The 26,066-nt window shown below is 48.3% G+C and overlaps 1 protein-coding gene across 4 annotated transcripts; it reads right to left on the reverse strand.

The window, feature by feature from the left end:
- Nucleotides 1–1,232: 1,232 nt before the first annotated feature.
- On the reverse strand, nt 1,233–23,547 carry RPAP1 (RNA polymerase II associated protein 1). 4 transcript variants are annotated; one of them, XM_045538076.1, is made up of 25 exons: nt 23,414–23,547; nt 16,494–16,750; nt 15,834–15,982; nt 15,461–15,550; nt 14,851–14,971; nt 13,395–13,616; nt 12,331–12,510; nt 11,221–11,336; nt 10,835–10,933; nt 9,272–9,373; nt 8,896–9,063; nt 8,527–8,709; nt 8,272–8,406; nt 8,005–8,175; nt 7,362–7,519; nt 6,763–6,921; nt 6,410–6,611; nt 5,895–6,004; nt 5,423–5,618; nt 5,063–5,215; nt 4,692–4,834; nt 3,343–4,099; nt 2,062–2,238; nt 1,848–1,907; nt 1,233–1,741 (listed from the first exon to the last, which is right to left on the reverse strand). In XM_045538076.1, the coding sequence occupies exons 2-25, from the start codon at nt 16,672–16,674 to the stop codon at nt 1,592–1,594; spliced, it is 4,182 nt and encodes a 1,393-aa protein (XP_045394032.1). In that variant the 5' UTR covers nt 16,675–16,750; nt 23,414–23,547; the 3' UTR covers nt 1,233–1,591. The 4 variants fall into 4 exon arrangements, with proteins under 4 accessions (XP_045394032.1, XP_045394100.1, XP_045394177.1 ...); XM_045538144.1 differs by lacking the exon at nt 23,414–23,547 and adding an exon at nt 23,112–23,403; XM_045538221.1 differs by lacking the exon at nt 1,848–1,907 and having other exon boundaries at nt 23,414–23,465.
- Nucleotides 23,548–26,066: the final 2,519 nt, after the last annotated feature.

Consider the following 26,066-nt stretch of genomic DNA (forward strand, 5'->3'; position numbering starts at 1 on the left):
GCCTGGCACACTGAACTCATCCTGATGAACCGCAAACACAATAAGTAACTACATACAACGAGTGACAGTGTAATAAAGTCTGTTAGAATTTAGACAAAAGAACAACCTAGAAACTTTATCAAAATAGAGATGAACCAGAGGTTACGGCCTCCTCCTTTTTTTTTTTTTTTTTTTGAGACAGAGTCTCATTCTGCAGCCCAGGCTAGGGTGCTGTGGTGTCAGCCTAGCTCACAGCAACCTCAAACACCTGGCTCAAGTGATCCTCCCATTTCAGCCTCCCAAGTAGCTGGGACCACAGGCATATGCCACCACACCCAGCTAACTTTTTCTATTTTTAGTAGAGAAGGGGTCTTGCTCTTGCTCAGTCTGGTCTCAAACTCCTGACCTCAAATGACCTTATAACATTGCCCAGGCTGGTCTCCAATTCCTGGCCTCAAGCAATTCTCCCACCTTAGCCTCCCAAAGTGCTGGAATTAGAGCCACTGGGCCTGGCCTGAGTTTATGCTTTGATCTACTCCTCCCTAGCCATGCCTACCACCAATAAAATCCCCAGTGGAAATGGTGCTGTAGGACAGCTACTACAGCAGGTCTGACTTTTGGCTTCTTCGTGGCTTATAATACCACTTGATGGAAATAGGGAACCACAAGGAGACTAGCTGATGACCTCATTATGGACACATATACTCCTAGTGGACTGCTGAGAGAGTTCTTCCAGAAGTACCCACATTCCCATGAATGTTGCTCTGGCCTGGAACCATCCAGGAAATAGGACCCACATTCTTTTTAGAGATCTCTTTTTGGGGATCTTACTATGTTTCCCAGGCTAAACTCTAACTCCTGGGCTCAAGTGATCCTCCCTCCTCAGCCTTCTCACTAGCTGGGACTAAGCTATGCATCACCATGCCCAGAAGGACCTACTCTTGTTGGCCTCAGATGTGGATTCAGTTTTTACCTTCCACTCTTGATTCCATCTCTCTCCTCCCCTGCCCCTCCCCTGGGATAACCCACCCCTTGACACCAACCCTGAACTAACATGAGTGAAATCAGTCCAAATCAGATACCCAGTAGAGCACAATGGCTCACGCCTGTAATCCTAGCACTCTGGGAGGCCGAGGTGGGAGGATTGCTTGAGCTCAGGAGTTCGAGACCAGCCTGAGCAAGAGTGAGACCCTGTCTCTATTTAAAAAAAAAAAAAAAAAAAAACCACAGAAAAACAAAAAACAGATACCCAGTAGATTTAAAAAATTTTTATTTCAATGCACAGCTATAGCATTCATATACTTCAGCCGAGGGCAGGGGCTGGGAGTAGGTAAGGAGAGGTGTACTTAGATTGTCCTGTTCCCAAAGAGAGGGTAAATAGGTAAGTCACTTGTCACTCCCAGCTCAGGCCCTCAAAAGCCCCAGATCCTGAGCTCCAGATATCAGGATGTAATGCTAGGGTTCATTCTGCTCCAAAAGAGCTCCAACTACCTGCTCCCAGGAGGGTAAGCATTCTGCTCCTTTGTCTCCTGCCTGCCCTTAGGACATAATACTCTTCTGTCTGGCCAGGCGTCTGTTGGTGAGATGGATACAGGAGAACGTAGCAACTACACTAGATCTCTGATACCCCATTTTGGAGCATCGTTAAGGTCAGTCTCTGGAGGTACTGCTGACGCAGAGGGGGCAACTGACAGTACAGCTCAAAGCCCTCTGGGAGGGTAGAATTGGGAAGCTTATAGTGGAGGAGATGCTGCCGGAGACCCTGTGGAGAGGGAAGAGACTTTATGAAGTGAGTAGTGGGATGCTGCTGAGGTCTCTGTCCCCCAGGATCCTCTAATCTCCCACCCTCCTAATGGCCCTGACCCTACCTCATCTGCCAGCAGCCAAGTTTTCTGCAGCATATGCCTGCGGGCCACCTTTACCTCATCCTAGATGCAAAACGGGGAGAGGCACTGAGCCAAGGGCTAGGACCCACTACCTTGCCCCAGGGCCTTGTCTGACCCTCACCTCTTCCCCAGCTGGCCCAGGGGCAGCTCAATTGCTAGTTCCCTTCCTCCCTTTCAAGACGGGGACGTAACTTACTGAGCTCTTTGGGTCCTGGGAGAAGATGAAGCTATTTACATGAGCCACAGCCACAGCATAGAGCACAGGGCACCAACGTGGACGGAGTGCTCCAGTAACCAGGGCCCGGAAATAGAGCTGAAGGAGGTCCAGGTTGTCTTCAGGAGGCCCCGTGTAGCACTCCAGGGACACAGGCAACTGTGACGAGGAAATGAGATGTGCTGAGGGGAAGGGTGGGAATGTGTATCACTGGACTACAAGGTGGATGGTTGATAGTCACGTGAAACCAAATCATAAGGACAGAGATCAGGTCTCAGAGAGACATCAATCCTTCTCTAGCACAAGGATCAAGGCTAAAGACTAAAGAGCAGAAAGCAAGGGAAACTGGGAACTGAGAAGCAGTTGTGAACGTCTACTGCCTACCACTGCTTAATACTTTAAAATAAAAACTTTCAAAATGTCATATTCAACTGCTCCGTTAACAGACTTCTCAAAAATTCATGTTCTTTGGGCAAGTTAATTCTCTTTCTAAAAAGTCATTCTTAACCTCACAGAGAAATGATTATAAGAGAAACACAAAGTTTATGTCCAATGCTGTTTATCACAGTGTTACTTAAAATAGCAAAAAATCTGCAACAATCTAAACAGCCAGCAAGAGGTTCTGAGAAAATTGGGGTGCATCTACACAATGGATTATATTATATAGTACTTTTTTCTTTTTGAGAGTCTTGCTGTCACTTCAGCTAGAGTGCAATGGCATCATCACAGCTCACCACAACCTCAAACTCCTGTTTTCAAAAAGTTCCCAACAGAACTCTCCTCCCTATCTTTTGTCATGCTCCTTTCTGCCACTGAGCTTTTGCTTATATTGTTCTACTAGGAAGATCTTGCCCTTCTATCTCTTCAACAATTCAAATTCTACCCAACCTTCAGTGCCCAGGTCAATCCCTACTTCTTCCACAAAGCGTTCTCCTTATGGGAAGCCTACTTTGATCTTTCCCTTTTCTGAATCCTGCTGTAACACCTAGAATCTGAACAATTCAGAGCCATTTTGGTTTTTAGTAAATCTCTTCTTCCCTGGATTGTAGCCGTTATGAGAAAGCCATACCCTGTTAATAATAACGAGCACCTACTATATGTCAGATACCACGTTAAACCCTTTTCATGGATTCTCTCAATCCCCTCAAAGCTCAGAAGGGGTAAGGAGAGGAACCTGAGGCCCACTAAAGGTCCCCCTGCTCAGGACTGCCCCTAGGGCCACACAGGGCACCCCTGGCAGGCCCTGCTGGGCTGAGACAGTACCTGGGTGAGAGGCAGGCTCAGAGATCGCAAGGCTCCCACGTGTTCCCCAAATAGGGCAAGGCGCAAGATGACACTGAACCGACGCTGCAGGGGAAGAAGGACCAGAGCCCCAAAGAGGTGGTCCCCAAAAGAGACAGCCTCGAAATGATCCAGGAAGTTGCCATAGAGGTCAGGGAAAGATGTCAGGCCAGGAAGTGGACTGTCCAGGTTGAGGCTTGGCAGGACTTGAGGCTGACAGAGCTGGGATAGGAGGGCTGCCACCAGATGCTGTATTGGGGACTCCCGGAACAGGTCACTGTCCACCAGGAACACACACATGAGCCGTGCCAGGCGGGCAGCAGGAGGCACAGCCCAGAGGGCCTGGGGGCGCCAGCTCTCCAGAACTAGCACCCACTGCAGGACCCGCATGGCTGTCCCCACAGTGTCAGTGGGAGGGAGCCCCGAGGGGGTATCTGAAGCCCGGTGGTAGAGATGAATCAGTGGCAGGAAGGGCCAGTCGGTGGGCAGCAATGGCTCCTTAGGCACAGGCAGCAGCAGGGTTGGGACTTGCGGTAGCTCCCCTCGGTGCAAAGCCTGGGAGGCCAGCAGGCTGGCTCGGGCTGGCGAGCAGTGGCTCAGGTAGCAGCTGCGGATGCTGGGGAGGTCCCGGCAGGCCTGAGCTAGTAGGGCCCCTCGTCCACACCAAGGCTCCCTGCTGCTCCCTAAGGAGAGTTGGTCAGAGAAATCGGCTGCCTCTGGACCCCCTGATGTTCTTTCTCTGTAATGGGATGCAAAAGCCAAAAACAAGGGCTGGAATCAGTGCAACTGGAGGCCGTGCCAGCTCTTTAGGGCTTCCCAGAAGCTCCTAAGTCCAATCCTGCTCCTCCCTGCTCTCCTAACCACCTCCCATGCAGTGTTGTATACCAATTAAGAGGATGAACACTAAAGCCAGCTGCACAGGTGTAAGTTTACATAACTTCCCTGTGCCTCAGTTTCCTCAGAGTAAGAGAGGGATAATAGTATCTATCTCATGGCCCGTGTAAAACACTTAAAATACAGATAAACACGTAAGGGAGTACCAGACACAGAGTAAACACTCAGTAACTGCGAGCTAGTACATGCATATGGCTAGTTTATATACCACTTTTTAGCCATACGGTCACACCGAAGTCTCACAATCATTGTCTGGTGTGGTAAGCCTCATTCCCACTTTACTAATGAGGTAACAGAATCTCAGATGGGTTAAACGTGCAATCCATGGAAGAAAGAGAATTAAATCTAGCTCTGCTGGCTCCAAATACAGGGCTGCTCAGTTAACAACCACAGCAACCTCCATAGGGCACAGCTGATGCCAGTAACCCTGAACTCACGGGAGGAACTCCAGCCGGAACACACAGCTCAAGAGCAATTCGTGGGCGAGGTACTCGCTTCCGGGCAGCAGCCGGCTCAGCAGGGACAAGGCCATACCATGATAGAGGGCAGCACTGGCGGCAGGCAGTGGCTGGACAGTTGCCTGTGGATAAAAAAGCTAGGAGCTATTTAGTGTGGGGGAGTGCGGAGGGGAGGGGACCAAAGCAGTGGGATGTGAGGAAGAGGACGTAAGCAAGGCTGAGGGGCACAGATCCAGGGCACGTCTGGAGGAAAGCAGGAGCTGCATGGCTTGGCAGAAGCAGCAAAGGTTCCAAGAAGCAGGAGGAGATCTCGGGGCAGGAGGCAGAACCTGTCAGACAGGGGAACCCACCGTTTTCTGGGCCAGGGCGAGGGCCAGGTACTGTAGGTGGTACTCGTGGTGCAGGGCCCACACAGAGAAGGGTGTGAGTTGTGGGGCAGCCCCAGGAGCCACACACTGGAGGAAGTAGTTCTGGAGTCCAGGGGCAGCCAATATGACTGCCAGCTGAGGAAAAACGGTTTTGTTCAGATGTAGAAATTGACTCTGATGCCTTCTGGGCCTCCCCAAGTGGCTGTCCCCTCCCAGCCAAACTCAGAGAAATGGGTGCTGGCAGAAGAGGCTTCCTTTCCCCATGGAACACCCTCCCCTTTCTTTCTGACTCCTGCCACCATGGCCCCCTCCCTGGCCCCTAACCAGGCACCCAGGGCTTACCTGGCCACACAGCCCCTTGTGGATCCGGGCCAGGGTGTTGCAAAGTGAGAGGAGGGCAGTGAGGAATGGGAAGGGTGAGGCTGAGCCAGCCAGACTCAGAGTGGGGCAGCCTCCTGCACAGCCCAGTGACACAATGCTAGGGGGAGCTTCAGGGGCCAGAGCACAGGACAGCGGGTTGCAGAGAGGGGAGCAGTGCCTGCAGGCAAAACAGAGAATTGGAGGGGGGCTCTGGCCTGACATGTGCCAGGCTGGAAAAGAGCTGCCTGGTCTGTGACCAAGGCCGGCAGAGGCCTGGCTGTGCAGGTCAGTGCCCACACTCCTCGAGCCCCGCGCACTGCTGCCTGCTAGGGATTCAGGTTCCCTCAGGCTGCAGTGCTGCACCCTGGGATGGACAGAGCTGGACCTAGGAATCCCGAGAAGAGAAAGTGCCTCCTCTTCTGCCTCCCCCTAACTACCCACACATGGCACATACCTAAGGGACTCCCACAGGCTGCCCAGAGTGGGCTGACTCAGCAGTGGCAGCAACAGCTCCTCCGACAAGCGCTCCATGTCCTGAAGCCAATCCTCTGGGCACAAGCTTGGCTGGAGGACCACGGGGTTCACTGAGCTGATGGCCCAGGACACCCATTGTCTTACCCCTGTGTACCTGGGCCAACTCCACCATCCCAAGAGCCCAAGAGTACATTTGGAAGCTTCTGCAGGCTGACCTTTCTGAAGGGAGAGAAGGCCCTGAGGCTGCTCTGGCACCCAAAGGCCAGGGATTCACAGAGAACATAAAGGCTATAGGAAGGCTCAGCTGCTGCTTGGGTTCTCTGGTCCCAACCAGCATGGCTCCTGGGAAGCCCCACTGGGATACGGAGATGGAAAGAGGAGGAAAGGCAGGAGTTAAAAGATGGATGGTGGGAAATGGGGAATAGGAGTGGAGGGGTGGAATGTGGTTGGAGGCCAGCACAGGGGTATGATGGAAGGCAGGCAGGTGACACTCACTTGCTGGCTCCAGACCTCATAGTAGGTGCTCAGGAACAATAGGCAGGCGGTGGGCACTGGGCTCAGGGCACTCCACATCTCAGATCTGGGCAGTAACTTCAAGGTCTGCCTTAGACATGGCTCCACAAGAGGCTGGAGCCCAGACACCTGCGTCCAAGTGATCAACGAGGGGGTGGCCGATAGGCTGGCCTCAGCAGAGTCACTACAGAAGTGCCAAAAGGGGCCACAGTGAGGATCTGGCTGCCTGATTCCCCTCTAAGCAATAGTCACTCTCTCCCTAGGGAGGAGCATTTCTGCCTGTCCTGGGGTTGCCGGCAGGATGTCCCTACTGGCAGGCTCAGGGTTTAACCTACCTGATGGGTTTGGGGCAGGTGCTACCGGCGGCCAGGGTCAGCTGGGTGAGGAGAGTGAGCAATGAGGCTATCCGTCGCACGGACAGGGGCTGAGGCGGGTGGGTGCTGAGCTCCTGTGGCACGGCCTGCAAGGCCCGCATCAGCACTGGGTAGAGCTCCCTGGGGAAGAACGATGACTAACTTCCACTGCATGGAGTAGATGGAGAAATGACACACAGACACAGCCCTGCCCCAGGGGTTTGCCGTCTGGTGAAGGAGGATCAGGACGGAGAAGGCCCCAGGTTGAGGCACTCTTGGGCCCTGAGGAAAGGGAAGGATGTAGTCCTTCAAGGCTGCCCCCAACAGAGAATTTAAATCTGAGTTCACCAAGATACCAATGCTTTTGTGCAGACTGTGGTTAGCTCAGGTTTGTTCCGCTCTTCTCTGCCTGGTCCTGACTCTCAAGACTTTTCACACCCAGCAGATCCCTTCCTCATTCTAAGTGCCACCCCCCTCCCCCCAACCAAGCTTGGGACCTTGAGCAAGACTGAGGTATTGATTTGGTCACCAGTGCAGAAATGGAGGGGTCTACAAGGGAGCCTACTCCTGCCTCTCCTCACCTGTAAAGGTCACCGCCCTGGCCATAGGAGGAGGCCACAGCCCACAGACGGAGGGCCTCAGTGCTCAGCGTCTCAGCTTCCTCTGGGGGCAAGGCCAGTTCTTGGGGAGCCTCAGCTATGAAGCGACACAGGCGGCTCCGGAGGTCAAAGCTGCTCAACTGGGGGTGGGCAGAGTATGGGGATCAGGGTCTGCTGGGAGTCCAAGTCCACCTACTCTCAGCTGGACTGAGAGACTGGCTCAACTTGACCCTGTTGCAGGCCACTCTGGGCCACAGGATCATAGCTCTGGGCAGGGGTGAAACTATCTCATGCACCTCTCCCTCTCTTTAGCAAGCACTTGCTGGGCACCTTCTCTAGGGCTGCCTGGCTAAGGGTGATGAGCACCTATCTATATGTGGCTCTTGTGATCTGGGTCTGGGGAAGGGGAGCCCTCCCATTACATCGTGAGACTAGAGTATGTCTACAGGACACACCAGGCTCCCGCTGACTAGCTTCCTGTCTGGTGGTTTCTGTTGTATTTCTAAGCAACTGAACCAGAGAGGAAGATGGCATGAGCTGGTCACCCCGAGTTCAGGGGCCATGTTTAGCTACCAACCCAGCCCTGTCCCAAACCCCCTCATCCCTTGCCCTGTGTCCTGCTCACCAGCCGGGCAGCAATATTCCTACCAGCCGAGGCCAGGACACGAAGTAGTTTCATGGCAGTAGCACAGGGTACTTTGTGCAGACTGGGGGTAGGCCCTATCCCCATGGGGGACCAGCTGGTGGGCAAGAACTCTCCAACTATGGTCTCTATCAGCCGAGGGCACTCCAGGACCTATGGGAGACGGGAGGAAAAGGGGAGGTAGGGAGGCTGTCTTGACCAGGCCTAGTCAGGCTCTTTGCTCACTCCCTGTCCCCTTCTTTTTCTCACCCTGGTGGCTGACTCCAGGGAATGCCGGGCCAGGCGGATGAGCACGGCCAGGATGTCAAGGACCACAGCAGGTCCTGGGCAGGTGACCTCTAGCACAAAGCGCAGCCGAGGCAGCAGGTTGGTAGCCAGGAGCCCCTAGAGGTCAGAGAGAGAAACCCACTGCCAAACACAGCTGGGCCCAGGCCCTGATGACACCTCTTGCCCAATGTGTGCTTGCCCTCTAGGCACAGGATGGGAAAGATGCTTTTCCTTTACCTTGATGACATCATGTCGGGCCAGGTCAGGTGCAGGCCGGCTTCCTTCCTCGGGGCTCTTCCTTTTAGCCTTTTCTGCTGGGGGTTCTTCATCCTCATCCTCTTCCTCCTTGTCCTCCTGGCTAGGCATCAGAGGGAACATCAAAGCTCCATGGTACCAAGAGAAGGTGCTGTCGAGGAGCTCCTGCCAAAGGAAAGGGAATAGGGGTGGGAAGAAGTGAAAGGGGCGAGGCTCCTGGGCTTCGGGGCCATTAGGAGAAGAGGGTGATACCGGCTCACTCCCATTCTACATTCTGCTTGCGAGGCTCACCCAGCATGAGGAGTGGGGACCCTGACGCTTCCAAGCCCCAGTCCTACCCCTGTGGCGTACCTCATCTCCAGGAGCCACCAGCAGAGCCCGAAGAGCCCGGATGGCAGCTGCGATGACCCCATCCACTCTGTCATCCAGGGAGAAGCGCAGCAGGAAGAGGAAACCAGCGTCCAAAAGGAGGTGCAAGACACTGCCCACGAGCCGGTCCCCAAACTCACCAGCCTGGGCCTTGGGGGCAGGAGGATAAAACCTTGCTGGAGATGCTGAAGTTAAATAGTCTTCATTCTAACCCTTCATTTGCCCGCTAATGACCTGGGGTTGTTAAAAGCACGTATCTGGCTGGTGAGCCAGAATGGAAAGGGCAGGAAGTGGGAACGTCTAAGGTTGTGGAGCAAGGGGGTAGGGGCAGGCAGGACCAGGCCAGTAGTCCACTCACCCTGCTGATGACATGGGCCAACACATGCAGTGCTAGTGCTCTCTGCTGGGACACCTGGCTGCGGGTCAGGTGGAACAGCTCCTGTAGGGAGTACCCTGCTCTCTGGGGCAGGGACAGGAAGTTAGAAGGAGTAAAGATGCAAAGCAGTGCCCAAAACATACCCAGCAAAATGTCAAGGGAAAGACACAGATGAGTAAGTGATATCTCCTGCCCCTGCTCTCCATGGAGCCTCGAGCTGGTAAAGAAGATGGGACTTGCACACAAGTAACCGTGGCATATGGCAGATGGGGAGGAATATAGCAATCCATGTTTTATTTGCAACCAGTAGACAGAAGAAAGAGCAAGGGGGACCTGCAAAAGCCATCTGGTCTCAGTGGATGGGTAGAACTTCTATGGCCTGGCGTGGTGCAAAAGGTAAAAGCATTCCCTGGAGCAAGCTGAGCCCTGAAGGTCCCTGAGCACAGGAGGTGTGTGGGGAGAAGGCGGCAGAGTGGGGCAGCAGGAGTGAAGGGGGCAGGGTGGCAGGGTCAGCAGGAACAGGCGGGGAACGGATGGTCTTGCCAAGCTGAGGAACCAGGACCTTATTCTGTGAGCAGAGGGGAGCCAAGAAACTTTCCAAGGCAAGGTATAGCCTGAGCTGGGCCAGAGGAAATCAGTACGGCAGCCTTGTGAGGGATGGAGCGGCATGGAGGAGAGAGTGGAAGGCATGGCAATTGAGCAGACAGAGCAAGGCCATGATGTAGGATGCATGATGACAAAAGTAGGCAAGTGTGTGGCAGAGAGGAGCAAGATTTTGAGCCTAAGGAACTGAATGGACAGCAAGGCCATGAACTAGAGCAGGGCACACAGGAGGTCATGGGCAACTGACCAGAGATCCTTTTCCATGTGCCATTTTTGCCCAGGGTGGAATGCAGTGTCCTGATTTAGCTCACTGCATCCTTGACCTCCTGGGCTTAAGTGATCCTACCACCTCGGTCTCCTGAGTAGCTGGGACTATAGGCATGTGCCACCATACCCAGATATTAATAGTTTGTTTTTTTTTTTTTTTTTTTTTGAGACAGAGTCTCACTCTGTTGCCTGGGCTAGAGTGCCGTCAGCCTAGCTCACAGCAACCTCAAAGTCCTGGACTCAAGCAATCCTTCTGCCCCAGCCTCCTGAGTATTTGGGACTACAGGCATGTGGCACCATGCCTGGCTAATTTTATCTATATATTTTTAGTTGTCCAGCTAATTTCTTTCTATTTTTAGTACAGACAGGGTCTTGCTCTTGCTCGGGCTGGTCTTGAACTCCTGAGCTCAGACGATCTACCCACCTAGGCCTCCCAGAGTGCTAGAATTACAGGCGTGAGCCACTGCACTGGGCCAATGGTTTGTTTTTTTTGTAGAGATGGGGCCTGGTCATATTGCCCAGGCTGGTCTTGAACACCTGGCCCCAAGTGATCCTCCCACCTCAGCCTTCCAAAGTGCTGGGATTATGGGCGTGAGCAACCTTTCCCGGCCTCCACGTGGTTGTTAAAAGCACTTTCCAAGAGCTGCCCAGTTCTCCCTGGGCCTCATGCCTCACCTCTGCCTCCTCGCCATGGTGGTGCAAGCCCAGGTGGGTGGGTAGGTCCACATCAGGAGACAGTAGCTCTCCCTGTAGACTGAATCGGGCCTGCATCCTCTGATGGGAAGAGAAAGGATTGTGGGCCGGGGCAGCAGCAACCTGTCCACACCCACTCCTCACGTTTAATCTCAGGCCTCTCAGGACTTAGGTCCTGACTCTACCTCTGCCTGGAAATGGGGCTCATCTGGCCTTGGGGGCCATGCAGGGTGATGCGAGGGGAGGATGAGAGCAAAAGAGAGATGTTTCTCAGGCTCAGGGGAATAGAAGGGCCTGAGCTCTGGGTGTAAGAGCAGTAGCCCCTCACGCCCCACCCCACCCCTTGTAGACCAGCTGGCTCTCCTCACCTCCTGTGTCTGCTGCCGCCGGAGTGGGGGCAGGTCCTGGGTCCAATGGAGCTTTTCCATTTCGACAGTGTCCATGTGCAGCCATTCCTTCTGGGGGGTCACAGGCAGTGCAAGCGCTGGGGAGATAGATGCATGATGTATTCCCTAAGGGGCTCGGCTCACTAGTCCACAAGAGTCCCCACTGTCACTGAGCAGCTGCCACATCTACTTCTGCCCCATGATCTGGCAGCTTCTAACCTCAGTTGTGGCTAAATAGCATGGCCCTGGGGCTAGAACTCCTGGGAACCAGGCGAATGTTGCAGATATGGCAGACACATCCAGTCCTGGGCTCTAGACCCTTGCAGACCCCAAGAATTTGCTGGGAGTGGGAGGAGGAAAGAAAGAGAAAAATTGGGCAGAAAAGAGGAGGAAGGGAGGACCACATAGATTTGGGAAAGCATAGCTCTCCAGCCCTCTAAAGGAGTAGGGGAGTGGGGACAATGAGGAAGCAACTAAACTGCCCCAGGGGGCTAGATATAGAAACATACCCCTGCAACACTATCCTCCTCCCTCACCCCTACCCCCACCCAACCTACTCAGCTGGCTTGGAGCTCCTCCGGGGGCAGGAGGTTCCTGGCTGTCATAATTCAATTTCTTCCTTTGTTAATCACTAATGAAATAATCTAGTTTCTGGGAATTGAGTGCTTCCACTGGCCTCTCTGCTTCTGGTCTGGCACGTTCATAAGACCTTCATCATACTCTTCCTCTCCCATCACTCTGGCTGGGCCATCTTCTCCCAACACTGGGATCAGAGGTAGAAAGAACTATGGGATGGACAGAGCCAGAGCTGAGGCAGCTACAGCAAAGGCAGGGAGACGGTTTGTCAGGGGGAGGGGGCCGTTCAGCCTCTTATAAGGGGAGGTGGAGAAGGAGCAGTAACAGGACATGAAAACAGGAAGCATGTGCAGGAAGAAGATATGCATCAGCAAATGAAGACTGATTTGAAGCCAACGATGAGGATTAATGTTAGCTCTCCAAGGGCAGAGAACCTTCTCTCATTTGCCAGGCCTAGGAGAAGGGACATTTTCCCCTTGTTTTATCCACCAAAAGAAGGTCCCCCCTCCTCCATACCTGGGGCTCCTGGCTCCAGCTTGTCTCCCTTCCTGGACTCACTGGCAGAAGTTGACATGAGGGGCTCCTCTTTGGTGACATGAACAGAGGATCCTCCCAGCCTCTGCTCCTCGGTGGCCTTCTTTCCTGCTTGTTCTTGGATATGGCTGTGAGATCTCAAGAAGGCAACCAAGCTGGGGTCTAGAGGTGAAGGTGCAGGGACAGTAAGAGAGGGCAGATTGTTCCTAGCCTGCTACAGGCCTGGAACCTGCTGAATATTGCCTGCCTGTTGGTGTCAAGGACAGGACAAGCTGCTTCCCAGCCCTGGCCTAAGCCCCTTGGCTCTTCTTATGACCCTTCAATGACCCTGCCTTCTCACACCTGTGGGTCACTAGGGGCTGCCCACCTTTCCCTCTAGCCCTGACAGTCCTCTGCCCCAGGTTCCTATGCCTGTCCCTGTGCTTGGCTCTAAGTCACAGGTCCAAAGTAAGTGGCTATGGAATGAATGTTGACGAGGGCCAAAGAGAAGGCATTTAGGGAAACAATTTCCCTCACCTTCTTTCAGCTAATTTATTTATACACACATATTTACTAAATATCCAATATGCATTATGCTCTATATAGGTGCTAGATAATACAGTGGGAGACAAGATTGACTGGGTGCCTAGCATTTGGCAAAGAAAAGCTAGGAGGGAGGTGTAGCACAGTAGTGTCACAGAATGGAACAGACTGCAGTTACACTGGCGTACAGCTGTAATAAAGCATAATGTCCACTGCACCAGGGTAGTACAGTTACACATAGCACAGTGCTTACAAGCAGGGCCTATGAGACCAGAAAGACCTAGGTTTAAATCCAATCTGAGTTCCTTATATGCTTTGTGACCCATGGAGAATTTCTTTAAAATTTGGGGCCTGTTTTTTTCATAGGTATTAATAATATGAGGTTAATGCCACCTACCTCACGGGATGAGTTTAAGGATAGAATGAAATAATAACATTAAAGTACCCAGCACGGCACCTGGAACTCACAGTAAGTCTTCCTCAATAAGTGGCAGTCCCTTCCTAGCAAAGTCAAGTACCCATACCAAGCTGGGCCAGCAACCGCTGCTGTTCCTGTAGTATCTCCTCAGGAGCCATGGCCTGCAATCTCGCTACATTCTCTTCATGGATGGTCTGGGCTTCCTGCTGAGCCTCCTGGCCTCTGAGCCCCTTCCCGGTGACCAAACTGGGGCCCTGGAAGTTGTGGCTGCTCCCTGGAAGCTGGTAGCCCTGGTCTCTAGGAGCGGGTGCCTCACAGGTCACAGCATCTGGAAGAAGTGCATGATCAGTTTCATTACCCTGCCCTCCATGGCTCTAACTGGGCCGTATGGCCCTTTTCTGTATGCTTGTTAAGCCTGGGGACAGGTACAGACCGGAGCTTTCCCAGGCACAGAATAGACACCCCACTGGGTCTAGCACAGGACTCCACGCACACTGGAGAAGGGAGGTGGCTTCTCCACTCACTGTTTCCCTAGGACTTATATGAAAAGGTTTCCCTCAGAAACATCATAGTTTCTTTCTTTTTTAAAGAGACAATCTCACTATATCACCTAGGCTGGTCATAAACTCCTGACCTCAAGCAATCCTCCCATATCAACCTCCCAAGTAGCTGGGACTATGGGCTCAAACTGGCACACCTGGCCACATCCTAGTTTCTGACTCTTCCTGGATGTCTAGGCAGCCATCTACTGCTAAGTGCCTGCCCCCAGCTCTTCTGCTAGTAAGGTGCATTATTAAAGGAACCTTGGCCTACATCTTTTTTTTTTTTTAAGAGATGGGGTCTGGCTATGTTGCCCGGACTGGCCTCAAACTCCTGGGCTCAAATAATCCTCCTGCTTTAGCCTCCCAAGTAGCTGAGACTACCAGCACATGCCACTGTGCCTGGCTCAACTATTAATACACCTTTATTTTATAGTCTCTGCCAGACACTTCTATCCCATACCCGTTCTCTCAGGTTTGCATAATGGCCTGCCCCCTCCCTGCACCTAAGACCTAGATGTGGACCCAAGCCTAACATACTCAGTACTTTTAAGTAAGGACATGGAATGACTTTCTCTTGAGATAGCTCAAATGCACCTCCTATTTGAGGCACGGAAGACACACATACAAAAATGAACCTATGATCACATCTTTTAAAAAGGCCAAAGCAGGGCACAGTATCTCACGTCTGTAATCCCAGCACACTGGGAGGCTGAGGCGGGGGAATTGCTTGAGGCCAGGAGTTCAAGACCAGCCTGGGCAACATACTGAGACCCTGTCTCTACAAAAAATAAGAAAAATTAGTTGGGAGTGGTGGCGTATGCCTGTAATCCCAACTACCTGGGACGGAGGCTGAGGCAGGAGGATTGCTTGACTCCAGGAGTTCAAGGCTGCAGTGAGCTACGATTGCACCACTGTACTCCTGCCTAGGCAACAGAGTGAGACCCTGTCTCAAAAAAAAAAAAAAAAAAAAAGAAAGAAAAAGAAAAAGGCCAAGCCCAAGCCTCTTTAACCTCAGCTTACCCTCTGGTGGGACCACGTTGGACACAACTTCCTCAACGGATGGCACCCTGGCTTCAGACAGTTTCCTTGCTGCAATTTCCTGGGCAAAGATGCTTCTCTTACCAGATGTTCCTGACTTCCCCTATGTGGCAAAAAGAAGACCTAGGTTACTGATGCTCATTATCTCTCTCCTCTTAACCCCATTATACTAAGGTCTCTGGAACAAAAAGATAAAAGGGACTTAGCTCTAGGGATCATAACCCTAGTCATCAGAAAAACGAGAACTCTGTAGGAGTAAACATCTTAAAATCTGACAGACTTGGGTTGAAGCTTGGGCTCTTCTACCTATTAGATGTGTGGTATTAGACAAGTTATTCACCTCTCTGGGTGGGGGCTCTCAGTTTTCCTCATCTGAAAAATAGGGATAAGGTATCCTCATACTCAAGGTATCATCATGACACCTCTACCTTACATGTTTGTTATGAGGGCTAAAAGAAGTAATATGTATAAAGTGCTTAGGATGGTACTACTTTATAAATGGAATTGCTTATCATTATTAAAACCACCTGGAGAAGATGTACTATGAGACTCACCTGTCTCCCAAGCACTGCCTAAGCTTACCCTTGCCCACCTGTCTCTCCTGTGAGCGATGGAATACAGGCGGGAAAGCAACACCACTGGGCACAGGCAGATTCACGGCCACTGAACTTGTATCTCGTTCCTGTAGCAACAAAGCACAAAGTAGTGAACGACAATGGAGAGACTTCCACAAGCTAGACTCTACCCCACTGGCCCTCGTTCTACAAGACTAGAACCTCACTCTGGAGAGTCATGAACTCACCTTATTTTAGGGCAGAGTGATTCTAACCCAGCTCCCAACCTGACTGCAGTGGGGAAGTCTACTTTCTGAAGCACCCTCCACTCATAAGGCTCACCCTTATCCACCCACCAATATCCTTACTGCCCTGGGATGCCTTGTCCCACTCAGCCAGGGTGAGACGCACAATAATCTTAGTCAAGACAGCAGTGATGTGTTGATCGTGTCTGTTCAGCCTCTCTTCTGGGTCCTCATCTTCAGGCAGAGGGTAGCCAGGGTTGGGCCTAGCTTTCTTCGGGGGAGCAGGAACCAAAGTGGGGGGCAAATCTGGGAGATCTGAGAAGTGAAAAAACCCACATGTAAGTATACTCATATTTTCCTAGGAGGACGCCGAGGGCTGAGGTGAGCCAAAGAAAGGCAGCTGCCTTGGAGCCTGGCTCAAGGTGTTTCACCTTAGGTAAGATATTTAACGTCTTTTTTTTTTTTAATTTTCAACTTTTTTTTTTTTTTTAAAGATAGGGTCTCACTATGTTGCTCAGGCTGGTCTTGAACTTTTAGCTTCATGCAATCCTTCTGCCTCAGCCTTCCTAGTAGCTGGAACTACAGGCATGTGCCGCTGCACCTGGCTAAAATATTTAAGCTCAGTTTCTTTTATCTGTAAAATGGGGCCTTTATCTGTAATATATTAAGAGCCTCAGTTTATTTATCTGTAAAATGGGGCTGTCGCAACAGAGACTATGCAGTGTCTGAAATAATGATGGGGTAGAACCCAGCCACATCAGGAAGATGAAGGGGCCCCTGAAGCTGTACCCTCTCCTCTTCTTAGCCTCACCCCACAGATACTCACTGTCCAGCATCACCACATCCCGATGGTCCTGCAGCAGAGCCTCTTCTGGGTTAGCATCGCCACCTCTCCTATTTCCTTTCTTCACCAATTGTACCGCTGGGGTTGCACCAGCTGCGAGAAATTGACTCTGGAAGCGCAGCAGGTCCACCTCGGACTCCCCCGGCTTTGGTCTTGACAGCATCTTGACCCTCCAGCTGCAGCCCCAGTATGACTCTTTCCAGCACTGTTTCCGTGTGGGGATTCCCTCTCATTCATCCCTAAGAGCAATAAAGATGATGGGCCCTCTGCAACTGAACCCCAATCCTCTGTGCTAGGTATCAGAGAAGACCCTGTCTTTCCTTGGATTCACATGAACTCATTCCTCCTCATTCATAGCTTATTGCCTTCCCTTTTCAGCCCTCCCTAATGTCATCAGCCTAGCAACAATATTTACAGCCAGCTTAGGTTGTTTATAATCTGTGGGTGATAAAATGCTCAGGAACAACCAGCAGGAGACCTGAGGAAAATCCTATCAGGGGCTAGGCAGATAAATGTGTCATAACAGGGAGCGATGATTCTGTATCAAACAGAGAGAACATGCCTGGCTTAAAGGTATTCAAATTATTAAAAACCTTAGGCTGTAAAATATCAATGTATAAAAATCATTCATATGTCTATATACTAGCAAAGAACAATCAGAAAATGGAATTAAGAAAACAATTTAATTTACAATAGCATTAAAAAGAATAAGATGCTTCAGAATAAATTTAACCAAAGAGGTCCAAGACTTGTCCATTGAAAACTATAAAACACTGTTGAACTAAAGACCTAAACAAATGGAAAGACATCATGTGCTCAGGCACTGGAAGACTTAATACTCCCCAAATCTACAGATTCGAGGCCAATCCTTATCAAAATTCCAACTGTCTATTTTTGTAAAAATTTACAAGATACTCCTAAAATTAATATGGCAATGCAAGGGACTCATCAGACTACCCAAAACAATCTTTTTTTTCTTTTTTTTGGCAAGGCAAGTGTGAAACAAAGTTTACCGAGGAAGGACAAGATAGATTTACAGAGCAAGAGCAAGAGCAAGAGCAAGATATGTTTGCCACAAAAAGACGAATGGACCCCTCTGTCTTAACAAAAGGACCAAAAATCTTGAAAACAAATAAAGTTGAAGGAGTCACACTTTGAAAACAGAGCTATTGTAATCAAGACTGTCTGGTGCTGGCATAAGGAAAGACATATAGATCAATGTAATAGAATTGAGAGTCCAAGGCCGGGCGTGGTAGCTCACGCCTGTAATCCTAGCACTCTGGGAGGCCGAGGCGGGTGGATTGCTTGAGGTCAGGAGTTCGAGACCAGCCTCAGCAAGAACGAGACCCCCGTCTCTCTACTAAAAATAGAAAAAAGAAATTATCTGGCCAACTAAAATATATACATAGAAAAAAAAAATTAGCCGGGCATGGTGGCACATGCCTGTAGTCCCAGCTACTGGGGAGGCTGAGGCAGTAGGATTGCTTAAGCCCAGGAGTTTGAGGTTGCTGTGAGCTAGGCTGATGCCACGGCACTCACTCTAGCCCGGGCAACACAGCGAGACTCTTGTCTCAAAAAAAAAAAAAAAAAAAAAAAGAATTGAGAGTCTAGGATAACTCCATATATCTATAGTCAACTAATTTTCAACAAGGTTGACAAGATTTTCAATAGCATTAAAAAGAGTAAAATACTTCAGGATAAATTTAACCAAAGAAGTACAAGACTTGTCCATTGAAAACTATAAAATATTATTGAATTAAAGACCTAAACAAATGGAAAGACATTGTATCTTTGAAAGAAGAGTAAAGGAAGAGTATTTTCAACAAATGGTGCTGGGATAACTGGATATCCACACGCAAAAGAATGATGTTGGACTCCTACTTCACACTATATACAAAAATTAACTGAAAATGGACCACAGACCTAATTGTAAGAGCTAAAGTTGTAAAATTCTTAGAAGAAAACATAGGTGTAGGCTGAGTATGGTGGTTCACACCTGTAATCTCAACACTTTGGGCAGCCGAGGCAGGAGGATTGCTTGAGGTCAGGAGTTCAAGACCAGCCTGAGCAACAGAGGGAGACTCCTGCCCCCATCTCAACCAAAAATAAAAATAGAAAAAATAGCTGGGTGTGGTGGCACCCACCTGTAGTTCCACCTACTCGGGAGGCTGTGAGAGGAAGATTGCTTGAGCCCAGGAGTTTGAGGTTGCAGTGAGCTATGATGACAACACTGTACTCTAGCCTGGGCAATAGAGCGAGACCCTGTCTCAAAAAAAAAATAATTAAAAAAAAAAAGAAAAAGAAGGTAATAAAAGAAAGCATAGTTGTAAATCTTTGTGACCTTAGATTAGGCAACAATCTGTTAGATATGATACCAAAATCAACCAAAGAATAGATGGATAAATTGGACTTTATCAAAATTAAAAACTTTTGTGCATCAAAGATGATTATCAAGAAAGTGAAGACAACCTATAGAATGGGAGAAAATATTTGCAAATCATATAAATAATAAAGGACTTGTATCTAGATTATATAAAGAATTCGAGGTCGGGCGAGGTGGCTCACGCCTGCAATCCTAGCACTCTGGGAGGCCGAGGCGGGTGGATTGCTCGAGGTCAGGAGTTCGAGACCAGCTGGGGCAAGAGCGAGACCCCGTCTCTACCAAAAATAGAAAGAAATTAGCTGGCCAACTAAAATATGTATATAAAAAATTAGCCAGGCATGGTGGCACATGCCTGTGGTCCCAGCTACTGGGGAGGCTGAGGCAGTAGGATCGCTTAAGCCCAGGAGTTTGAGGTTGCTGTGAGCTAGGCTGACGCCACGGCACTCACTCTAGCCAGGGCAACAAAGTGACACTCTGTCTCAAAAAAAAAAATTAAAAAAAAAAAAAAAAAAAGAATTCTTACAATTTAACAATTAAAAGACAAATAACCCAATTAAAAAATGGGCAGAGGATTTAAATAGACATTTCACCAAAGAAGATATACAAATGGCCAAGAAGCACATGAAAAGATGTTCATCATTAGTCATTATGGAAATGTAAATCAAAACCACAATGAGATGCCACTTCACAACAACTAGGAAGGCTGAAATTAAATTTAAAAAGAAAGAAAAGAAAAATAACAAGTATTGGGTAAGATGTGGAGAAATGGTACCCTCATCCACTCCTGGTGGGAATGTAAAATAGTTTGGCAGTCCCTCAAAAATTAAACACAGAGTTACCATACGATCCAGTAATTAGACTCTTAGACATACATACCCAAGAAAAATAAAAACATATGTTCACAGAAAACATGCACATGCATGTTCAGAACAAGCATTATTCATAATAGCCAAAAAGTGGAAACACAAATGCTGATCAACTGATGAATGGATAAACAAAATGTGGTATATTCATACAATGGAATACTGTTTGTCAATAAAAAGGAATGAAGTTCTGACACATGCTACAACATGCATGAACCTTGAAAACATTATGCTAAGTAAAAGAAGCCAGCCACAAAGGGCCTCATATTGTATGTGTTTGTTAATATGGAATGCACAGAAGAGGAAAATTCATAGAGACAGAAAGTAGATTATTAGTTTCCAGGGACTAGGAGAATTGGAGGGAAAAGTGAATTGACTGCTAATCGGTATGGTGCTTCTTTTTGGGATAATGAAAATGTTCTTGAATTAGTGGTGTTGGTTGCAACCTTGTGAATATATTAAAAACCACTGAATTGTATACTTCAAGATGGTGAATTTTGTGGTATATAAATTATATTTCAATTAAAAGACAAAAAAACTTGGGTTGGCCAAACAAACATGTCTGCCAGCTGGCTGCCTAGTTTGGAACCCCTGAGCTAGATGTTGATAATAATAAAATTATGTTATTATTATAGCTAACACTTATTGAGCACTTAGTATGTGCCATATACTGTTCTAAGCACTTTTTTCATATTTACTCATTTAATCCTCATAACAACCACATGAGGCAGGTTACTACTATCATTCACATTTTATTGCTGAGGAAAGAGAGGTGCTGAGAAGTATTTGCCTAAAGTCTCAGTAAGTGGTAGGACTAGGTTTCAATCTCAGAGTCAGTCCATGCTCTTAACCACAGTGTTCTCCTGCTTAGTGTTGTGCTCGAGTGTCCTGGAAGTATGGAACAGTGAGTGAGACAGGGGAGAACTACAAAGCATCTTCTGAAGAGCAAAGGCTGGAATTACACTAGGGTTTCTCTCAATAGGGACCGCTGACCTGTAGGGCTGGGTAATTCTTTGTCGTGGGAGGCTGTCCTGTGCAGTGTATTAATAGAATGTTGAGCAGCATTCCTGGCTTTTACCCACTAGAAGCCATTAGCATACCTCCTCTCCCAGTTATGACAAGCAAAAATATCTCCACACTTTGCCAAATGTCTCCTTAGGGGAAAAATCACCCCTAGTTGAAAACCACTGAACCAGACCTTGAAGGATAAGATGAGCCTCCAGCCAGAAAGAACAGCTGAGCAAAACTGTGGAAACTGGATAAACATGGCACATGAGAGAGGCAATGAAGTTGACAGCTTCCGCCTCCTCAGGAGGAGACAAGGCTGGATAGATGGGAATAACAATAGTGCTGAAGGACACATTGCCTTACTCTTTCTTCATGCAGTTCTAAGCAAGATTACATCTAATAACAAAGCCAGTATTGGAAACACTCCCCAAAACAAGGTTGTGGGAGAGGTTAAAATGGGTAGAAATGGCAAAAACAATCACATGAGGATGTGACTTTAAGAACATAATAAAAAACTTTTTTTGAGAATTTACTCTAGGCAGAATGGTGTACAAGGGGCTGTAAATACAAAGAAATGCAGGTAAAACCCAGTCCCTGGGGTCAAGGAGCTTCCGGGGGAGGCAGAAACCATGCCAAAATACTGGGTCTTTTAATAATTTCCTACTTCATTATCTCTCTTCCCCCCACCCCCAAGCCTAGAAATTCCAAAGTTTTGTAGTTAAAATGACATTTCCTAGATTGTGAAAGTCTTCCTTTGGTCAACGATGCACCCAAATTTGGGGGAGGAATATAGTAACTACATGTATACACTTAAAAAGCAAAACAAGGCTGGGTGCAGTGGCTCATGCCTGTAATCCTAGCACTTTGGGAAGCTTAGGTGAGAGGATTGCTTCAGGTCAGGAGCTCAAGACCAGCCTGGGCAACAGTGACACCCCATCTCCACAAAAAAATTAGCTAGGCGTGGTGGCATGCACCTGTAGTCCTACCTACTTGGGAGGCTGAGACAGAAGGATCACCTAAGTCTAGAAGTTTGAGGGAGGTTAGTGAGCTGTAATTGCACAACTGCACCCCAGCCTGGGCAACAGAGAAAGACTCTGTAATAACAAAAAATAGATAAATAAATAGCATTATATCCCAGTGACCAAATTAATCACATAAAAAACTAGTCCACAGGATTTCAGAGGTGGAAAAAATCTCTAAAGGATAAAAATAGGTCTAAATATTGAAGGAGAAAACTTACATAAGCAGAGAACAGAGGGAAGTGGATGAAGTGAGCAAAGACCTGTGTACAATGTTGAGTCTTAAATTTGGCACAGATCTTGTAATAAGTAAATATGTTTGTAGAGTGACAACAGCAAAGTACATAGGTGTGCCTCTTCCTGGATGGGTGGTAAACAGTATGGAGATGGACTGCCTATGCTCAAATTCAGGCTCTACCATTCACTAACTGTAAGCTTAAGCAAGGTACTTTACTCAAATTACTGTTCCTGTTTCCTTATCTGTAACATAAAGATAATTGTACCTACCTCATGAATGAGTTAAATATATGTAATGTGATTAGAATAAGAGTCTTATACATGGCAAGTACACAAATACCAGTTATGATTCTCATTATTCATACAAAGAGAAATTAACTGTAACCAATTGTTGGGCAGTCTTGCCAACAAACAAGGAAAAAAAAATCTCCTACCCCAGTGTCCCCCCTGGCCCAAAGGAAGGCTAAACTAGATGAAGGGAGAATCCAAAGTATGTTAACAATTCACTTCTGTAAGATTCTACAAAAGCAGAGACTATTTCCTCTATTTATCAATGGATTCAAGTGACCAAAAGCAAAGTCCAGCACACTTCTCAGGGTGGGCCATAATCCACACTGCAGAGAGCTATGGTGGTTATGGACACCAACTTTGGAATCAGAAGGCCAGACGTCAAAAACCAGCTCCAGCTACTTACTAGCTGTGCGAAAATGGGAAATTATCTAGGCTACCCTGAGTCCAGTTTCCATAACCATAAAATGTGGATAATAACAGGTCCTATATAACAGAAATTTTTGTAAGGATTTAAATGGCTAAGCACACCAAGCGTCTACTCCAGTATTTGTTATTTAAATAAGCCTCAATAATTGACAGCAATTATTCTAGTCTATGTAAAGCCACCAATGTATTTCCACCACAAACTCCAGGGCAGATTTGTCCAGAACCAATCCGTGCTAGAAATGATAACATCTTTAACTATTAACAAAATAAGGGTGGATGCTCAGCCTAGAGAGTAACCTGTAAGCAAAGTAGCGCTAACAATGGACCTCTGGGTTTTCTTGCATTGCCTCTGAGGAGTCTTTGGGGCTCTTACATCGCAGCCTGTCCTCTAGCGCCAGGATCCAAACCCGAGTCAGGTCACGCAACTGCCCCTAGAGCTCTGCGGTCGGGAGTTCTAGGCATGCCTCCTGAACACCGGAGTCAGCAACGAGAAATCACCGAGTCTCAGCTTTTGCCGCCGATGGATGAAAAGCCGTACCCGAGATCTATGCACTGGAAGGCCGCAGCCGCTCCCGTGCAGACCAAAGACCCGCGGGCACGCTCCAACAAAGGAACTGGACCCTAGGTTTTCTGCCCGGGTCACCTAAAGTCCGTCCCTCCAACCCTGCCACCTACTTGCTACAGAGATCCCAGGGCGCCGCCATCTTGCCCCTCTGGGGTCGCGTTTCCGCCGCCGCCAGATTTCAGCTTCCGCCCGGCAGCGCGGCCCCGCCTCCTGGGCTTGATTCGGAGTATTGTGGCTGTTTGCTGAGCGTCGCAGGCAGGTAAGCGCGAAGCTGCGCCGCTGGCGGTGTCCTACCCTGCATAAACTCTATACCAACACTCAGCACACACATCCTTCTGATGTACAGCAGGCACAGACCCTTCTACACATACGACACCCGTGACAGGGACAAAGGGTTCCTCAGACGTCCCTCTGCACTAACCAGCCTGCATAACCACATCCTACACCCCAGCACTCACGCCCACGAGCAGCGCACAGAAACGTGCACACACACCCCAGTGTGACCTCCCCGGTGTGTTTATGGACAAGCAAGAAGGTAACTATGAAAAAGGCTCAAGGAAAGGAACACTCCCAGAGTGCATTGCGGAAATGGTGGCGGTGAGGAGAAGAAAATAGCCTTATTGCCAGCAAGGTTATCCCCTTCCAGAGCATCTTGCCTTTGTTCATGCCAGTCTCCCTTCTTGGAAATCCTCCCCCTTTTCATGCAACCTCCATCCCCAAAGTCTTTCTCTTCCTTTAAGGCCAAGCAGAATTCAACTCTAAAACCTTTGCCAACCAGGCCTACTCACTGAACTTTCCTTAGAATCACCTGGAATGTTAACACCTGCGCCACTTATATGGCATTCTGGGAATGTACTGCCAACGACCAACTGTCACTGGTTACCTTTTCGCAAACATATGTCCTGTTCCCTTGAATAGACTGTGAGTTCCTTGCCAGCACCAGACCTTGTTCTTTGCATCCATAATGCTCAGTACCCAACATGTTGCCATGCACATAGTAGGACTTTAAGTTAAATCATTGCTTGATTGAAGGACATCTTAGGGCAGCCAGTGTTAGTCCAATGGTTTTCAAACTTTAGCAGGCATCAGAATCAACTGGAAGTCTTGTTAAAAACAGATTGCTGGGGCCGGGCGCGGTGGCACATGCCTGTAGTCCCAGCTACTCGAGAGGCTGAGGCAGAAGGATTGATTGAGCCCAGGAGCTTGAGGTTGCTGTGAGCTAGGCTGACGGCACAGCACTCTAGCCCAGGCAACAGAGCAAGACTCTGTCTCAAAAAATTAATTAATTAATTAATTTTAAAAAATGTTTTTTGAGACCATTGGGGAAATCTAAACACAAACTGGATTTTGTATGATATTAAGGATTTAAAAAATTTTTATTGGGTAAAAATTTTTTTGGAAAATAAACCTTATTTTAGAATAGTTTTGTATTTACAGAAAAATTGCAAAGAAAGTGAGTGTCCATTTACCCCAAACAGTTTCCCCTATTAACATCTGATATTAATGTGGTTCGGTTTGTTAGAATTAATGAACCAATATCAATATATTGTTGCCAACCAAAGTCTATACTTTATTCTGATTTATTTAGCTGTTCCTTAATGTCCTTTTTTTGTTCTAGGAGCCCATTAAAGATACCACATTACATTTAGTTGTCATGTCTCCTTAGGCACCTCTTGGCTATGACAATTTCTTAGACTTTTTATGTTTTTGATCACTTGAACACTATGGAGTAGTACTGGTAGGGTACTTTATGGAATATGCCTCAATTGAGATTTGTCTAATGGTTCTCTCATGAGTAGGCTGGGGTTATAGGTTCTTGAGAGGAAGACCACAGAGCTAAAGTACTGTTTTTATTACATCCTATCCACATGACTTATAACTATAGGCATTAAACTTAATCACCAGCTAAAGTAATTTTTGTTAGGTTTGTCCACTGTAAACTTACTCTTTTCCCCTGCTTTTCATACTGTACTCTTTGGAAGGAAGTTTCCACATGCATCCCGCATTTAATGAATGGGAAGTTTTGCTCCACCTCCTTAAGGGTATGGTATCTACATAAATTATGTGGAATTCTTCTGCAGGGGAGATTGTCTATGCTCCCCATTAAGTAATTAATTTAAATATATATAGGCTTTTATACATTGGTTTATAACCAATACTACTTTATTTTGTTGCTCAAATTTTTCCACCTTTGGCCAGGTGCAGTGGCTCATGCCTGTAATCCTAGCACTCTGGGAGGCTGAGGTGGGAAGATCGCTCAAGGTCAAGAGTTTGAGACCAGCCTGAGCAAGAGTGAGACCCCGTCTGTACTAAACATAGAAAGAAATTGTATGGACAACTAAAAATATATATAGAAAAAAAATTAGCCAGGCATGGTGGCACATGCCTGTAGTCCGAGCTACTCGGGAGGCTGAGACAGAAGGATTGCTTAAGCCCAGGAGTTTGAGGTTGCTGTGAGCTAGCCTGACGCCACAGCACTCTAACCTGGACAACAGAGCAAGACTCTGTCTCAAAAAAAAAAAAAGTAATAATTTTTTTCCACCTCTCTGGCCAGGTATAGTGGCTCACTCCTGTGATTCCAGCACTTTGGGAGGCCAAGGTGGGAGGATCACTTGAGGCCAGGAGTTGGAGACCAGCCTGGGCAACATAGCAAGACCCCATCTCTACAAAAATAAAAAAATTAGCCAGCACTGTCTAGGGGATGGACACGCTTGAAGCTCTGATTTGGGGGGGGGGGGGAAGGGCAATATACATAACCTTAAC

This window comes from Lemur catta, chromosome 1 (genome assembly GCF_020740605.2).
Source record: "Lemur catta isolate mLemCat1 chromosome 1, mLemCat1.pri, whole genome shotgun sequence".
Lineage (NCBI taxonomy): Eukaryota > Metazoa > Chordata > Mammalia > Primates > Lemuridae > Lemur > Lemur catta.

Coding starts and splice junctions, on each gene's coding strand:
- RPAP1 (XM_045538076.1), bottom strand. CDS start 16,674: ATGCTGTCAAGACCAAAGCCGGGGGAGTCCGAGGTGGACCTGCTGCGC. Junction 13,617..14,850: donor CAACGTGGTCCCACCAGAGG/GTAAGCTGAGGT, acceptor CACTTCTTCCAG/ATGCTGTGACCTGTGAGGCA. Junction 6,005..6,409: donor ATGAGGTCTGGAGCCAGCAA/GTGAGTGTCACC, acceptor GTGGTCCTCCAG/CCAAGCTTGTGCCCAGAGGA.